Here is an 18,878-nt window from a genome sequence, read left to right on the forward strand (position 1 = left end):
TAAGACGATATGGTGAGTTGCATAGTTAAATGTCCACCCCCAAAACAATGGTATTTTTGAATTAATGATATAAAAAAATACTTCTAACCTTGAACATGTATTTAATGGACTTGCATGTATTCAAGGTGTACAGAAAATGTTTTTACTTTTCACTTGATGGTTATGTGGGATTTTTAAAGAGATTCATTTAAATATTTTCTTGAAAATGCCATAAAAGTTCTAATATTGTTTTCAAAAAAGTTTGGTCACACTTTATTTTAAGGTCCAGTTCTCACTATTAACTCACAGTTAACTATAACTTTTGCATCAATAAACTCCTAATTTGCTGCTTATTAATAGTTAGTAAGGTAGTGTGTTACTGTATTTGTAGGATTAAGGGATCTAAATGATGGTCATGCACAATAATGCATTAATATGTGACCCTGGACCACAAAACCAGTCATACTGAAAGCTGAATAAATAAGCTTACCTTTGATGTATGGTTTATTAGGATAGGACAATATTTGGGCGAGATACAACTATTTGAAAATCTGGAATCTGAGGGTGCAAAAAAATCTAATCACCTTTAAAGTTGTCCAAATGAAGTTCTTAGCAATGCATATTACTAATCAAAAAAATAGGTTTTTATATACTTATGGTAAGAAATTTACAAAATATCTTCATGGAACATGATCTTTACATAATATCCTAATGATTTTTGGCATAAAAGAAAAATTGATAATTTTGACCCATATAAAATGTTTTTTTGGCAATTGCAAAAAATATATGCCAGCGACTTAAAACTGGTTTTGTGCTCCAGGGTCACATATGTGCTTTATAACAGCCAGTATGCTAGTAATATGCATTGGAATTGGTCCATAAAATAAAGTTTTACTAAAAGTTCTTATGTATTTTACACTTTTTAGGAACATTTCAACTAAAAAATCTGATATGAAAAGATTTGACTGCAGCCCATGTAACTTGAAGTCAGTGTCACTATGTCAATATGTTTGTGATCTATGTACAGAACATTAATCATCATTACTTGCAGAAAGTAGACATGATATATTAGCATGCTGCCATTGATTCTCTGTGGCTTATTCCTGTTGTGTGAAGCTGGAATTTTCTTCAGCATGAGTAAATGTTAAACAGAAGGACCTGTGCTGACATGTTCTGAATCCACACAGGCACTAGTCAGCTTGTTCATTCCCATCTGTTCATTCCTCTTAGTCTCTCCTCTCTCTCTCGCTCGTGTCCTCTTATCGCGAATCCTCAGAGCCTTCGTGCTGTAGGACTTTTGTGAGAGATTGAGCCAAACTCTGTATTAGATGTCAAACAATACACTACTTTGAGTTCTGCTAGCAGGCTTTCTGCACAAATCAATTGGATATATAGTGATCATTTCAATACAAAAGCTATAAGTCCACTGTGTTGTTGCTTATAGTTTCAGCACATAACAGTCAAGCTCAGGTCTGCATTAGATTTTGGACTATTTATTGTTGCCTAAAGGTGTAGTGCTATCTAGACAAACCTTTATATGGTATAAGAAAGTAAAGAAAATGGAAAATTTATTGCAGTTCAACAGCAGTTTTTCCAGTGTTATGTCAGCAATATATTCTTTCAGTGAAGTATAATATTTTTTGCATGTCATGAAATAATTGAAATCCATCAATTATACATTAAACCACATACTCTATATTATTGAGCTCTTTTCTCATGTTATGCAAGGTGAAACTGAATAATTGTAGGATTAAAAATAAACACACATTTAATTTACATCTCTTAAACCTAATTAAATGCAATAAGAACCAGTAACACTGATGGATTCATGAGTAAGATGATTTACATGATGCGGCCATGAATTACAGAAATAAAAAATATGACCACATTAGACAATCACCTGACCTACTCTGGTGAAAAAGTGATCATAATTTGATTAACAACATAATACCTCTGACATTTCAAAAGGACTCTTAAATCGGGGGGCTTAATGAAATGTCACAGAAATATTAGAGTATGGACGGATATCGAATAATAGTAAAAGCCTCAGGAAAGAGTTTAAAATATCAGTTTGCTACTGCACTTTTAAAATGACTCTGAAATAAAGAAGAATGACATATAAAAATGAATATACAGCTGCTTACTTTATGTAATGGCTGAACTGGCAAGTTTGAGCTTGTTCATTAAAACTGGAAGGACCACAAGGGTTAATTTTGTGCAAGTGAGTTGTTTTGCAGGTTACTGTTGGCTAATTAAATGCATTATTTTCCCCCACCCATACAGACCTTAGTCAAGGTAAACGGCGTATTTAATTTTTTTTTTTTTTTTATGATGAATGACAATGAGGCGAGAGGGATAGATGTGTGTTTTTTTTTTTTTTGATCCGGGTGTTGATCATCAGTCAAGTAAAGCTGTCCATGCTCACAATAATTATGAAAACAGGCAAAGCTACTCAACACAGTACTTGTCATTGTGAGCTGAAGGGACATAATCCTTTATTGTCAATAAAACATTCATACTGTATGTGTGACGTCAACATTAGAGAATAATAGGAGCTATTATATGCTAAAGATACTACTTTAGACATTCTACTAAGTAACTTTACAACTACAGTACATGTCAACTAGCAGCAAATTATTCTACTATCCCTAACCTAAGTCTCCTAATACTCTAATGAGCGTTAGTTGACATGTACTGTAGTTGCAAAGTTACTTATGGTCATTAGAATGTCTAAAGTGGATTATCGAAATAAATTGTAACCCATGAATCATATAACCCCTCAAAAAAAAAAAAAAAAGTAATTTTTCCAGTTTTTGCATCTTCCAGTAGATGTCACAGTTTTACATATTATTACCCAAGGTTCAGTGTCACTTTGCATCTCTCACGCTTTGATCTCTGCACTGACAGAATGCTCTAAAGTTATTTCTGTCATTCAAAGCAATTGAAAAATAAAAATAAGACCAGACATAAACTGATGTTTGACACTGATGGTTATTGCAATCCACATGGACTGTTATTTTTATGAATGCTGAGCTGCATCATTCTCCATCTTACAATTAAATGATTTACAAATGCACATTTGGCCCTAGAGAGCCAATGCAGAGAACACACTGATGCATCTTCATCACACTTGACATTGACAAGTGCTCCTTTTTCTTAGACGAGGATTACTATTGCTGTCTACTCTTGCATTGAACACAAGCTCTATGTTCAAACACAAGCACAAACTATATTGACAGAACGTGTGCCAAGGACAAACACAGCCCGTAATAATACGGTGGAGGATCTCTAAGAAAGCCATTTAGTGGCACAACATAGACCTTGATCTTTAAAATCAATAAAAAGAAACATTACAGAAAGCAATGTTGAACTTGTTGCAAACTGGATTCTTGAGCTAAGCAAAAAATGCCAGTGCTTCAGTGCCGTCTCGTTTTACTCTAATAATATGAGCAGAACGACCAGCAAAAGGTCCAGTAGTAAACTTTCTCTTCTGCTTGAGAATGAGACATAAAATAGCAACATCTACCCATAATGCACAGAGCAAATCCCACCGGCTTTTCAAATACTTTAGATGAATCAGCTTCATGTAGGATTCAACTGCTTCACAAAAACAGAAAAACCAACAGTGCATAAAATATATCATGCATTCAGTCCAACTCCACTGGGAGATATTAATCATGTTGGAATGTGAGTTTTCTATGTGGTCAGCTGATGCAACAATAAAAGAAAATCAGCTGGTGTTATATTGAAATGCTTTAAAACCTCATGAATTTTCTGTCAGCACAATTCTGTACTGAGCATACAGTATGTTAGGCTCACAATAAATACAGCAGTTTAGTTTGGATAAATCTACAGCAGATGAGCATAAACTTTGAACAATAAATCTTTCAATATTACACTTCACATTAGAAACAGGTTTCTCTTCACCAAAACTCCCAGACCAGCTGGTAACATGCTTCTGTATCTGGGGAAAAGCAAAACAAACTCATTCACCCCTAGAGATTTTTTGTGTCCTGCCAGTATTTTTAATCCAAACTTTTCCTTTTTTTCCCAGAACAAACTTTACTTTTCTTTTCCATTTTTGCAATCACTTTAAATCAGCTGTAAACTGATAAAGAGGTGACTCAGGCCTGGATGTGATTTTGTTGTTTTGTGCCACAGGTTTGCTGTCGGTGAACTCTGCGCTGGATTTCGAGCTCTGCCGCCAGTATTACCTGTCAGTGGAGGGAGCAAGGGGCAAACCGTCGCTCAGTGACATTGCCACGGTTATGATCAATATCACAGACGTCAACGACAACCCGCCTGTCTTCAACCGCAGCAGCTACAGTGCTGTGATCGCAGAGGACATTTCCCCTGGGGACATGGTTCTGCAGGTATCACGCTTTCCCTTTACTGTCACTCAGCATCCAATGAAGACTTTCAGTCACGCTTACTTAAAGCTTCACTTAAATTTTCACTAAAACTAACTATAATATGACTTTTGCCTCAAGTAACGCCTTATTACTGCTTATTAATCGTTAGTAATATAGTTGTTAAGTTTAGTTATTGGGTAGGATTAAGAGATCTAGAATATGGACATGCAGAATAAGTGCTTTGCAAGAATTAATAAACTGCCAATATAATATTAGTTTTTTTTAATACAATAAACTAAACAAATCAAAATTGTATATAAAGATATGAATATGTTATAACAATATACAGATATTAAGGGAATATTATTATCTTGAATTAAGTGCATTTTTTTGTACCACATCAGATGATTATATATTTTTTTGCTTTGTTTAAAGCATAAACCCCAATAGAAAGATAGATAGATAGATAGATAGATAGATAGACAGATAGATAGATAGATAGATAGACAGACAGACAGATATATAGATAGATAGATAGATAGATAGATAGATAGATAGAGATAAATTGATAGATAGATAGATAGATAGATAGATAGATAGATAGATAGATAGATAGATAGATAGATAGATAGATAGATAGATAGATAGATAGATAGATAGATAGAGATAAATTGATTGATAGATAGATAGATAGATAGATAGATAGATAGATAGATAGATAGATAGATAAATTTAGATAGATAGATAGATAGATAGATAGATAGAGATAAATTGATAGATAGATAGATAGATAGATAGATAGATGAAATCAAGTTACAACTCTACAATATTCTATACACAATTTGTAAACAAACAAACAAATACAATGTTATTTTAGTATTATTTATATACAATTATACTATTTATTAGTATTTTTCTTAGCTATTTTTATATTTTATTTATAATTTAAATGTAAATTTGTTTTAATCATTTTATTATGTGGTTTTGCCATTTTAATTTATTTTTTAACATTTTCTATTTAGCTTTAATTTATTTTTAATTTGAGCAATTTTAGTACAATTTATTTCAGTCGAGTTAGAGCAACATTTCTAATTTTCGTACATTTTAAAAAAATTCACTTAATATTCATAATTTGATTTCAGCTTTATTTCAATTAAGAGAAAGTATTTTAATAGTTTTCCTTTGTTAAAGTAAAGATAGACATTTATTGGAAAACAACAAAAAATAATGATTATGAAAAAATATTTTGGATTTTTATCATATTGCCCTTGTCTTCATATGTAAGGTGTCTCAGACTTTTTCCACAACGCTTTTTATGAAGCAAAATAAAGCCAACGGTTGTCAATCTGGTGACGGGATTGAGACAAGCTATTGTGGCAGCTGCTGAGTGAATGATTTACTGCATCTGTTAGTTAAGCAATCAAAAAAACAGTTTGACTGGAGCAATCAGCTAACGATGATTGTATATGAGCACTCACAGTCTGCTCAGCGATTCATTGTGACATTAGCCCTGTCTAATGCAGACCGCTAGATTAGAAGAATCTGCCATAATCCAGAGCTTTAAAGCTTTGTTTAATACCTCACAGGTGTGCTCATCTTCCTTTCACTAACTGTGCATCTGTCTCAGGTAAGAGCCATCGACCTTGATGGGCCTCCAAATAACTTCATCATGTACTCTATTGTGAGCGGTGATCCACAGCAGCAGTTCAGCATCGACCCTCGCACCGGCCACGTAACGGTGCGCTCCATGCTGGACAGGGAAGAGGTGGGATTCACTTTCACTCCTGAATCGCTGCCCGCAGCACGTACTCATTTGTTTTATCAGGGATTTATATGTATCTTTTGAATCCTGTGGTCACAGATAAACATTTTAATCACTTGCGTGCGTATTTGACTGCTGTTATTGAACGTCGGTGCCGTGATGTTCATATATGTTATCATATTTCAGATAATGCACTACTCATTAACCGTGCAAGCTGCCGATGAAGGCGATCCCCCTTTATCCTCCGCCGTCCAGGTGACAGTGACTGTATCTGATGTTAACGACAACCCACCGATGTTCTCACAGATCAATCACAGCCTCGTCCTTCAGGTAAAAACACGCCCAAAATCTACCCTTTTGCCTCCCTGCCCAGTTAGTCAATGAATTTGTTTACTTCAGACAGAGCTTCAGACGGCGCCACAATATCATGCTAACGATCTAGAAGAAATTCACATGAGCTCTACAGATAACCAAGCAAACATTTCATGATTAAAATTGTTTAGAAATAAAAGAATATGTTAAAAATGGATATTTACTTCTTGCCGCTCCATCAGACACAAGGTTTAACCTTTAATCTAACAATTTTCACTCTGAATTTGCTAGAAAATTTCATAATTAATTAGATTGTGTGTTGAAGAAAATGCTAGTAACACATTGAATTAAACATGAAATTTTGAAGAAGAAAAAAATGAAATACGCTGAAAAAAAAGATTCATTTAATTTACAAATTTCTTTTTAAGGTAAGTGGTTGCAATCAATTTATTTTATCTGCATTTAAATAAACAAATTTAGCTGATTAACTTTCAACTTTTTTTTATTTAAATGTAGCTAAAATAAATTGTTTGCAACCACTTACCTTAAAAAAATTTAGTATAATTTTCTTCAGTGTAGTATTTTCATGTAAACCAATAGTCTTTGTTTTTTTTATATAACTTAAAAACACTTTTAGTAACACTTTACTTAAAGCCTTTATATATAATGCACTATAAAATAGTTTTAATGCATTAATTATGTCTTGTAATGCACCTTAAAATACATTGTATGATCTCAGGAATAATTGTAACCCCAGTTATAATACATTATAATACCTTTTTATTCACTGTTATACCTTTAGAAAGCATAATGCATTAAAACGCATTACAAACAAACCTTCAAATATTATGGATTTTTCTAATATAATTGATTTTAATTTTGGTTACATTTATTTATGAAAAGAGATAATGCATTACAATGTACATTTATAATACCTTTTTAATGCATTACACAAAGGCTGTAACACTTTTTTTTTTTTTTTTTTTTTTATCAGTGTAGCAATTTCTGATTGTTTCTACAGCATTTTTTTTACTTCAATGCATTGAATCACAAGCATAGGATTGTGAGAAATCAAAGGTGCAAAAACCAGAAACGGTTGTCATCACATTTGTGCTCTAAGCTGCACATGAGCACAGGGGAAGCCAAGAGTTCAGACTACAGAGCCAATCAGCCATGTAAAATATAGTCATTTTTTTCTGCAACAGTGTTCGGACTCTGTTTACCCTTTCGGGGTCAGCCAGATCCATTGCTTCTAATTATAGGGTCTGACTTGGAAATATTTTGCACACCTCATTTACCCCCACACAAGGTGTCTGTGTCTTCAGAGTGCGGCGGCTATTTGCCACCATGCAGGTGTTCAGTAACAATTAGGCTCATCACTGCCAGCCGAGCGCTTCGTTTCAATTACCTGTTCCAGTTGTGGCAGCTTGAGGGAAGACGAGGAGCACATGCCGGTCCAATCGGTAGCACTTTGTTGACAAATGCAGACAGAGTGATAAAAATCACCATCTGTCCATGCTGTGTTTTCATTTCGACAGAATTGGGCTGTTTCTTCAAGTTTAGATCTGGCATTGAAAACGAGTCCCGTGACAGAAATATGCAATTGATTTGACAAACAGCACGAAACATACAGTATACAAACATCAGGGCGGATTGATTATTTTTATTCTTTTCCAGCAATTTCTCTCTGTTCGCCATGATACATCCTGTTCCCAGAGCAGTAGAATACAATAAAACTCAGCGGAGTGAACTCCAGAATCAACTGCGTCCCGATAAAAATAAAGAACACATTTATGTTAATTGTTCATCTACTTTCGAGAAAGGACAGCTACAACTTTTCTAAAAGTCAGATGGTATTTTCCAAGCACGTGTGGCTTGATTAATGGTGTTTTTCTGGACACAGGAAGGGGAGGCTGTGGGCAGTGGAATTCTACAGCTGCTGGTAACAGACAGAGATACGCCTCAGAACGGCCCTCCATTCTCCTTCTATATTGTCTCGGGAAATGAGGACAGGAGCTTTCACATTGACCAAGGAGGACTGCTGTCCGTATCCTCCCCGCTGAGGAGGAGAGGCAAGCCTCAGCATCTGCTAAAAATCCAGGTGAAAGATTTCATTCATTCATTTCAGTTAGGAGTACAGCGCATGTTTACAATACATGCTTGTTTTAAGATTAATGTAGTAGTTCACCCAAAAATCAAAGACTGTCATCATTCACTCATCCTCATGTTGTTACACAGCATAAGAAGATTTTTTTATGCTACTCCTTTCTTCTATAATGGAAGTGAACAAGGATAGGTGCTGTCAAAATGTCCAAAAGACACTGTGAAACTACCATAAACCACAAATTGTATGCCATAGAACTATTCCAAGCCTTCAGTAGCCATAATGTTGTTTTTTTCTTTTCTTTTCTTTTTCACTTTTTAAGCTCAGCAACCTTGGTCCTCATCATTTTAGTTCAGAATTTAAGAATTTGCTCCCTTTCAATTCATGATGCAGAATTATTATATTATATTATATTATATTATATTATATTATATTATATTATATTATATTATATTATATTATATTATATTATATTTAGTGCTGTCAAACGATTAATCGCATCCAAAATAAAAAAATTTGAGTACATAATATATGCGTGTGTACTATGTATATTTATTATTTATATATAAATACACAAAAACATGCATTTATATATTTCAGAAAAATATGTTGTTTATATATTAAATATATTTATATATAATATAAATTATATGTATATAAATATATACATGTAAAACATGTACATAAATATATACTGTATGTGTGTATAATTATACATACATAATAAATATTCAAAGTAAACACATATATATTATGTAAACAAAAACTTTGATTTTGGATGCGATTAATCGCGATTAATCGTTTGACAGCACTAATTATATTACATAAAGTTTTGTTATATTATGTTGTAAACACACATTCCAATAGGTTGCAAAATTTTAATTTCAGATCTATGTCTTTGTCTGCCTCTATTTATAACCTACACGACCTTCAAGAAGGTTTTCAGGCGTTGTTAACCCAACCTTTCAAATTTGTCTTGGCATATTTTCCTTTGCTAGTTAAAAAATATACTTACTAAAGTTTCCTTGAATTTAAATGTAAAAGTTTAATTTTAAATTATGCTTTCTTTAACTCAAAGGAATCTCTGGTTCCTATTCATTGACAATGTATAAAAAAAGAATACCGTGAACATTTGTCAAAACTTCTCCGGAAGAAAAAACAAAAGTCATACAGGTTTGGAACAACAGTACTGTAGAGTAAATAAATGATGACAGAATCTTTCATTTTTATGTGAACTATACCTTCAAATGGAATATGGCATGTATGGGACAGTACAACCTGACCTAAACTTGATCGTTATCTGTGAACCAGTGATTCTACCACACCGAATTTAATTATTTAAAGCGACTCTTCAAAGGTCAGTGCATTGTTCACACGTCGCAATGTTTTTTTCACCCATCACATAAATATCATCTCCATAGGTCACTGACAGCGGCAACCCTCCTCTGTCCTCAATATGCGTGGTGAAAATCAGCATCACAGAGCAGAGCCGATATCCACCCACTGTGACTCCGCTAGAGGTTTTCATCACCACCGCCGGCGGGACGTTTTCCAAACGTGTCATCGGCAAGCTGCACGCCACGGACCAAGATCCCCAAGATGTCCTGTCTTACAAACTGGTTTCTGATGGCCTGGACCAAGGCCTGTTCTCTGTGGACGCAGTGGATGGAAAGATCGTGGTGGAGAAGAACCTGGATCCAGGCCTGTACCACTTGAACGTGAGCGTGTCCGATGGGAAATTTAGCATCTGGGCAGGAGTGAAGGTCTATGTTTGGGCTGCCGCTCAACACGATCTGGATCAAGGCTTCACGTTGCAGTTGGCTGGACTTTCGGCAGAAGAGTTCGTGTCCGATCACTGGAGAGGCCTCCAGCGAAGCCTGGGCTTGGAGCTGAACATCCCCAGACAAGAGCTGCACATCGCCAGCTTGCAACAGCAGCCAAACTCCGTCAACATGGAGGTCCTTCTGGTCCGGAGAACTCAGGACGGCTCCGTCCAGCCCGTGTCTGCTCAGCGACTCACCGGGGTCCTTTCATCCATAGAAGATACGCTGGGCTTGAACGTCTTGAAACTGAAGCATGATGGTTGTGTGGGTGCTGGTTGCCCACCTCGGGGCTGCAGGAACGCTGTGGTGATGAGGCAGGGGAGAATGAGTAACTACGCCACAGCACGGGCGAACTTCATCACCCCGCAGCACAGATGGGAGAGCGTGTGCTCCTGCAACGGTAGGCGGCGAGACCACCAGTGTCTTATTCTGCATTCCACTGAGGATTTAGACAAACCCGGAGGCTTTGAATATTATCTTGTTTCTCACTTAGTTGCACCTTTCTGGGTTTGCCTTAAAGGAACAGTTCACCCTAAATGAAATGCACCCTTATGTCGTTCCAATATGAGAACACAAAAGGTGATATTTAGTGGAAATTTCAAGCTGCAAAACAGCAATAGTCTATATCAGTGGTTCTCAACCTGTTGGCAAGGGCCCTCAAGATGACTTAAAATGATACAAAATAAGACTAAATAAGCTAAACTCCAAATAATTTAGATATTTCTTATAATTCACCCCCTTAACAACTGATTTTTGTGTTTTATAAATTAAGATTCCCATGTTTCATTCCCACCTCACCTTAATGCTGTGATTTCTAGATTCCTAGAAAAGTCACGTAAATTAGTACAATGTTAAAATGCTATGGATATTTTTATAATATTTGTGACCCTGGACCACAAAACCAGTCTTAAGTCAGTGGGGTATGTTTGTAGCAATAGCCAAAAATACATTGTATGGGTCAAAATTATATAAAAAATAAAAATCACAATTTTTCTTTTATGCCAAAAATCATTAGGATATTAAGTAAAGATCATGTTCCATGAAGATATTTTGTAAATTTCCTACTGTAAATATATTAAAACTTAATTTTTGATTAGTAATATGCATTGCTAAGAACTTCATTTGGACAACTTTAAAGATGATTTTCTCAATATTTAGATTTTTTTGCACCCTCAGATTCCAGATTTTCAAATAGTTATATTTTGGCCAAATATTGTCCTATCCTAATTGACCCTTATGACTGGTTTTGTGGTCCAGGGTCACATTTATAAATTTTTATAGTCGAGCGGTGACTAAAAATGTTTATATATTTATTTATTTATTTATTTCAAAATGATCCAGTAAATAATGAATTGCATGGAGCCGAAGACTGTTTTGGATGACGGGAGTCAAACATCTTGTGAACCACTGGCCTAAATGACTTTATTTTCACTATACTATAATACATGTATGTCTAAAGTTTTATATGATCAGAAAAAGGTTGCTATTCCCAAAACATTAATTTCCCTATATTGTTTATATTTAAACTTGAGACATGGAAAAATCAAAGCCATTTGGAAATAAATTAACATACACACACACTAATTTAAATAAATTAAAACAATCATGAATAAGATTTGAGAGCTATGCCAGAGGCAAAGATGAATAATAACTTTAATTTCAGTCTGTTGCTTACACATACACTAAGAGCACACACATACTGTAATATTTACAGTATGATACTTTAATTGTATTTTTTATTTGTATTTTTTAAAAATCTTTATTTAAAATCATCACTAAATTCATTCAAAATATCTTCTAAAATCATCCACAAAACAATACAAAACAAAACCTTTTATATTACAAATACACTACTATTCAAAACTTTGTAGATGATAAAGATTTTTTTTTATGTATTTGAAAGAATTATCTATATTATCAAAGTTGCATTTATTTAATCAAAAATACAGTAAAACATTAATATTTTGAAATATTATTGCAATTTAATATAACTTTTTTCTATTTGAATATATTTCAAAATGTAATTTATTTTCAGCATCATTACTCCAATCTTCAGTGTCATGTGATCCTTCGAGGATAATTATAATATGCAGATTTGCTTCTCAAGAAACATTTCTTCTTATTGTCATTGTTAAGAAATAAATAAATAGTTAGCTAGTTAAGCTAGTTTATAAGCTAGTTTATTTTGATGCCTGTTATTAATTTCAACAAAAAGTGGACAGCTGCTGCACATTTTGGCAAATGTATTTACTATTTATGCTTCCTGCATTGCAGAATCTGCTGTGAGATTTGATGGCAAGGGTTATCTGAAATACATCTATCAGATGGAAGAGGGCAAAGAAAACTTCCATCTGTCTCTTCGACTCAAGACGTCTGCAGCAGAGGGCACAGTGATGTCCACCAATGCCTCTGACTGGGGAAAATTAGAGGTACGACATTTTTCAAACACACTGACAAAAGATTCTGTAACGTCTTCTTTTGTCTTGCACAAAAAGCTTACTCTGAGTGATTCGCTGTAGGTATAAATCTAAAATACAAATTAAAACCCTGGCTTCCAGATCACAATAGACCGGTCACAGGAAACTTCACTCCGCCCAGTGATAATCGCAATGTCCAAATGTTTGCAGTAGAAGCTTGTTTGTTCTCATGAACGACTAACTGTGCATTAAACACGTTAATATTCAGGAGCACATTCCAAAAGGAAATGAAAGCGCTTGTGATGTGGATTTCATCCCACCCTTTGAGCACATCAGGGATAAATCAACCTGTATTTCTGAAATGAGTGTTATGATGAATTCATGGCTGACTGCTCTCCTCCTTTGACTCAGAGGCGCAGCGAGGATTCTTTGAGTATTTGTTTATTTAAAAGGCCTAATGCAGCTTTGTAGCTTCAGCTAGAGGAAGTCTGCATAAAAGACTGAAAAGTGCATTCATGTTCTATACATTGTGAGTAAGATAAAGATTGCAGCAAGCATGACTTGAAATGCTGACCTCTGCTTCAAAATCATGACACCTCTCCCAGAGGACACTTCATTTATGCACCATAATTGAATATTCAATTTAAATAGCTTGCAACATCAAAAGTGCACTCTGCTTTTTTTCAAATCTTTACCACTGGGTTTTGGAACTTGGCAAGCTGGACCATTTCATTGTTGCAGAGGGGCTTCAAAAGGAATAGTTAAACATGGCCATCCAAGAAATCTTCGGGGCATTCATCTTCACATGTTGCAAAGCTATACATGACATAATTCACGTGTCTCTCTGGAGAATTTACATTTTGGTGCATCTCAGCAAATTCCTATCAGCCTTTTAATTTGAGAGGAGCGACAGCTCGTGCTTTGGAAACTTGTGCAATCTGAATCAACTGCTAAGCTAGTACTTTCAGTTTTCTTACCTCTTAAGTAATTACTTTCAAATAGAAACTGAGCCAATTTGAGCAAAGCCACCTCTGACAAGAGAAAGGGAAGAAAAGGTGACTTGTTAGTTGAGCAGTTGTAGCATTTATGAATACTGACAGCTGCGATCTAACATTATTAAGAGAAAAGAGATCTGTGGCGGGATAGATACGCTTGAACTGATACCTTTTAATGCAGTGAGCAGTCCGAGCATGAGGGCATTGATCACAATAATTAGGTTTTTCTTCAAACCGGACTCACATCAGGAGGTCTGTTACAAAACCTAGACAGTGTTGTAAGGCATCGCAGACATGATCTTGATGCCAAGACTCTTCCGAACAGCAGGGACCATCCATTAGATCCAATTATTTTTCCAAATACTACTGCAACATTTTATGCAAGATGGCAGATAGAATTGACATACTTATGAATGGTATATATATATATATATATATATATATATATATATATATATATATATATATATATATATATATATATATATACCATTCTTAAGTATGGGGTCAGTAAGATTTTTTTTTCTTTTAGGTTTTTTTTTTTTTTAAAGGAATTAATGCTTTTATTCAGCAAGGATGCATTATATTGGTCAAAAGTGACAGTAAAGACATTTATAATGTTACAAAAGATTTTTATGTCAAATAAATACTGTTCATGCTGTTTGAACTTTGTATTCATCAAAGAAGGACTGTAAAAATAAATATGTTAAGCAGCACAGCTGCTTTCAACATGGATAATAATGTAAATGTTAATAAGTAAGTAAATGTTGATAACTGATAAATGTTTCTTGAGAAGCAAATCAGAATATTAGAATGATTTCTGAAGGATCATGTGACACTAAAGACTGGAGTAATGATGCTGAAAATTCAACTTTGATCACAGAAATAAATTACATTTTGAAATATATTCAAATTATGACTTAATTATTTTAAGTTGGAATAATATTTCACAATATTTATGTCTTTTCTGTACTCTTGGGTCAAATAAATGCTGCCTTGGAGACTTCTTTATAACACTTATAAGTCTTACTGACCCCAAGCTAGTATAAATAAATTCATACAAAATCAATTGAGTCTATCACTACTAAAAAGTATCACTAAAAATGTTTATTCTAGTAATCCAGTGTTTATCAATCATGTTCCTGTTTAAATCACATGCTATTTGTTCATGTGGAGTTACTGCCATCTTGAATAGGAGGCTGCCTATATGAATCCAGTGGACAATAAAGCAGAGCTTTACAGAGCTTTTATCCATCATGCATTGAAGGATAATAACAATAATCAAGTGAGGGATAATAGTCAGGCAGTATGAATGTATATAGGATGATCAGGATATTTTTATCATTCATAAATTGTGTATTTTGCTAAAACGACCAGCGCAATATACATTATCTCACTTAATACACAGCTGCCTGCCAAATAAATGAATGCACATTGATGTGAGTCAAAATGATTTTTATTTGGCCACAGAATGCCACAACTGACCAACCAAGAACAAATATTCCAGAGAATTAGTTTAACCTCATCTGCAAACAGAATTTTTGCCGTCATCATCTCTCAAGACAAATAACTGTGCAGGGAATATCACTTTATTTAAGGAGGATACTCCCTTCAGCGTGCTGGACTGTACATGTTTAGTTGGCTGATGTTTTGTTTCTGATTTACAAGCACAGTGAGATCATGTGCTGTGTGTTCTTTTGGTGTGGACTATGGTGGATAAACAGCCTTGTTACCTGTCAAACTTCAGCATTGTCCTCGAGGAACCAAAACTCAGATCGAGTGAGTTCTCTCGGGAAAAGTTCCTCTTCCTTTTCTGTGCTCATCTCACCACCACCATCACTGCACACTCAGCTCAGCCCAGCGCAGAAAAATCAAACAGCAGCTCCGTCCAGTGAAAGCAAATGAGCAAAACCCATGGGCTGCCTGGTATCAGATCAGAGCAAAAGCTCTGTGCTTCGTTTCTCTCATCGCAGAACTCTCTGAAGATTCTGCCGCAGCAATTAAGAGGCTGGTGTGAAGGAGATGATTGTTAATAATGCATACTCTCAGCATCAGTGTAATACTTTCAAATGTGAAGTGCACACACACAAGCTATGTTTTTTTAATACACAGAACAGGAAACTAATACATGCATATGTAATTGATCCATTATTTGTGAGTGGATCGCTGAGGAGGCATAATGTCAGCGTCTGTTTGAATGCTTTGCATCACAAAGTTGTTGGTGCGATTGAAGGAGAACTAACCGTGTTCTCCCGTGAGCACTGTCTTTCACAACTACCTTCAGCGCACACAAAGGGCTTCTTATCTCCCACAGCGCGAGCGCAGGGAGCACAAGCTTCCAGCTGTGCAAAAACACAACCTATCTAAGCTACCTCAGCAAGAGCTTCAGTGGCTCTTCAGCAACCTGGGCATAGTCCGTAAATATGTAACTTTATTCAAGACGCAGACGTCAGGCTAAAGCTAATAAGAAGTGTGTACTTTTGTTTTGATGTTTTTTATTTACTTGCCAGAATGAAGGTGCTTTTCTGCTTCAATGATGTGATGCTCTTTTTTTTGTTTTAGTCTTTTCAAAAATACATTTGATATGCAGTTCATACATGCAGTGACTTGCTTGACAATGTCTCTTTTGTGATGAACATGCCTTAAATTTCAGACTACTACAAACATAGACTTGACATTGAATGAAGGCCCTAAAGTTGGCTGAAACATCATTGTTTTAAATAGAGTCAAGTCAATGATTGTAGAATGAGTGTTGCATTCAAGTTTGAAATTCTGATTTATTGAGTTGAATCACCTCAACAAATTTTTGAGAGTCTGTTTAATAGGAGTGATTCATTTGGAGCCTGAGTCTGCGCAGTAGTGATTGATTTGGAGCCTGAGTCTGTGCAGTAGTGATTCATTTGGAGCCTGAGTCTGCGCAGTAGTGATTCATTTTTGAGCCTGAGTCTGCACAGTAGTGATTCATTTGGAGCCTGAGTCTGCACAGTAGTGACTCATTGGGAGCCTGAGTTGGCGCAGTAGTGATTCATTTTTGAGCCTGAGTCTGTGCAGTAGTGATTCATTTTTGAGCCTGAGTCTGCGCAGTAGTAATTCATTTGTTGCCAGAGTTTGCACAGTAGTGATTCATTTGGAGCCTGAGTCTGCGCAGTAGTGATTCATTTGGAGCCAGAGTCTGCGCAGTAGTGATTGATTTGGAGCCTGAGTCTGCACAGTAGTGATTAATTTGGAGCCAGAGTCTGCGCAGTAGTGATTGATTTGGAGCCTGAGTCTGCGCAGTAGTGATTCATTTGGAGCCAGAGTCTGCGCAGTAGTGATTGATTTGGAAGTAGTGACTTATTTGGAGCCAGAGTCTGCACAGTGGTGAGTCTGCACAGTAGTGACTCAGTTGGGGCCAGAGTCTGCACAGTGGTGATTCATTTGACAATTAGAACACCACACTAAACACTAATTTGGAGCCTGAGTCTGCACAGTAGTGATTCATTTGGAGCCTGAGTTGGCGCAGTAGTGATTCATTTTTGAGCCTGAGTCTGCACAGTAGTGATTCATTTGGAGCCAGAGTCGGCGCAGTAGTGATTCATTTTTGAGCCTGAGTCTGCACAGTAGTGATTCATTTGGAGCCTGAGTTGGCACAGTAGTGATTCATTTTTGAGCCTGAGTCTGCACAGTAGTGATTCATTTGGAGCCTGAGTCTGCACAGTAGTGATTCATTTGGAGCCAGAGTCGGCGCAGTAGTGATTCATTTTTGAGCCTGAGTCTGCACAGTAGTGATTGAAGCGGAGACTGTGCAGTAGTGATCGCTAAATCGTTTTGAGCCTGAGTCTGCACAGTAGTGAATCATTTGGAGCCTGAGTTGGCACAGTAGTGATTCATTTTTGAGCCTGAGTCTGCACAGTAGTGATTCATTTGGAGCCTGAGTCTGCACAATAGTGATTCATCTGGACTGGAGTCTGTGCAGTAGTGATCGTGAGCTGGAGCCGTGGCATCAAAGTCCCACCCAAACTCCCACAGACCCAATCACAATCTTTTTCCTGTTGTTTATCATGAATGCTGTTATTTGTCATTGACTCGTGCGTATTTGTTTTTCTAGCTGGTGGACAAGGAGCTGTGGCTCAGATATAGATGTGGCAACATGCTCCCTACCAGTCTGCATGTGGCCAACCACCCTGTGGCTGATGGCCATTGGCACCACGTCTCTCTGGAGGTCAACGGCACAACCCTTAGACTCACCATTGATGCCAGCCACTCCAGCTCGATGGTTCTGCCTCAGCCCTGCAGGCTCAGTCAGTCCAGTGGGGCCCTGGTGCTGGCCAGCTCCTATCCCAGCGCAGATGCAGGGCACATGGGCTTCACCGGCTGTTTGGAGGGCATACAGTTCAACGGAGAGGCGGTGAGAGGAGAGGAGGGGACAGCAGGAACTGGCCCACAGACCGGCAGACTCTTCGGGATCTACCAGTGCTGCTCTGATGTGAAGATCTGTGCCAGTAATCCTTGTGAGAATGGAGGCACTTGTGTTGAAGAGCCCAGTGGAGGTGGGAAAGCAATGTTACTCTAAATTTGCACACACTTTCTTCCCTGTTTTACCTGCCCGTTCTTAAAATTAGATATGCAAATTAGGTCAGCAAATCTGAATGCAATTTGCACAACACAGTTACCCCTCTTGCTTGTCTACACTATGATACACTTTTGATATATGGATGATTATAATGCTACATTATTTAATCAGCATATGATGAACTACTGCTGCCGTGATCACTAGAAAATGTACACATTCATTTTTGTCAAGAATAAATGTATTTTATTGACAGCATAATATTTATTATGAAAACAGAAAAGGTTTAATAAAAATAATAAATTATAAAAATGTATTTATTGGTCCCACATTACAGTAAAGTTTAAATTAACAACAATAAAGTTGAAATTATACAAACATAAAATGTAACAGTTAGTTAAAAGTGAACAATATTATATTTACTGGATAAATCAAAAATAACCTAGATTAATAAATGCTGTAAAAAATGTTTAATGTTAGTTTAAAAATACATTAACTAATGTTAATGCATTAAACTCATCTGCACTAGAACCTGGTCAAGTTGGAGGTTGGAAGTATTTCTTGAAAGTGTGCTAAACTGGTGCA

The 18,878-nt window shown here is 36.0% G+C and overlaps 1 protein-coding gene across 1 annotated transcript in view; it reads left to right on the forward strand.

Annotated features, from left to right (window-relative positions):
• Positions 1 to 18,878, forward strand: part of LOC109078604 (protocadherin Fat 2-like) — a 48,623-nt gene that overhangs the window by 23,529 nt on the left and 6,216 nt on the right. Inside the window, exons 15-21 of the mRNA XM_042738583.1 lie at positions 4,141 to 4,352; positions 5,959 to 6,096; positions 6,280 to 6,423; positions 8,309 to 8,506; positions 9,931 to 10,732; positions 12,607 to 12,761; positions 17,832 to 18,273. Coding sequence (XP_042594517.1) covers positions 4,141 to 4,352; positions 5,959 to 6,096; positions 6,280 to 6,423; positions 8,309 to 8,506; positions 9,931 to 10,732; positions 12,607 to 12,761; positions 17,832 to 18,273 — 2,091 coding nt within the window. The remainder of the gene's footprint in view (positions 1 to 4,140; positions 4,353 to 5,958; positions 6,097 to 6,279; positions 6,424 to 8,308; positions 8,507 to 9,930; positions 10,733 to 12,606; positions 12,762 to 17,831; positions 18,274 to 18,878) is intronic.

Source organism: Cyprinus carpio, chromosome B14 (assembly GCF_018340385.1).
Source record: "Cyprinus carpio isolate SPL01 chromosome B14, ASM1834038v1, whole genome shotgun sequence".
Taxonomy (NCBI): domain Eukaryota; kingdom Metazoa; phylum Chordata; class Actinopteri; order Cypriniformes; family Cyprinidae; genus Cyprinus; species Cyprinus carpio.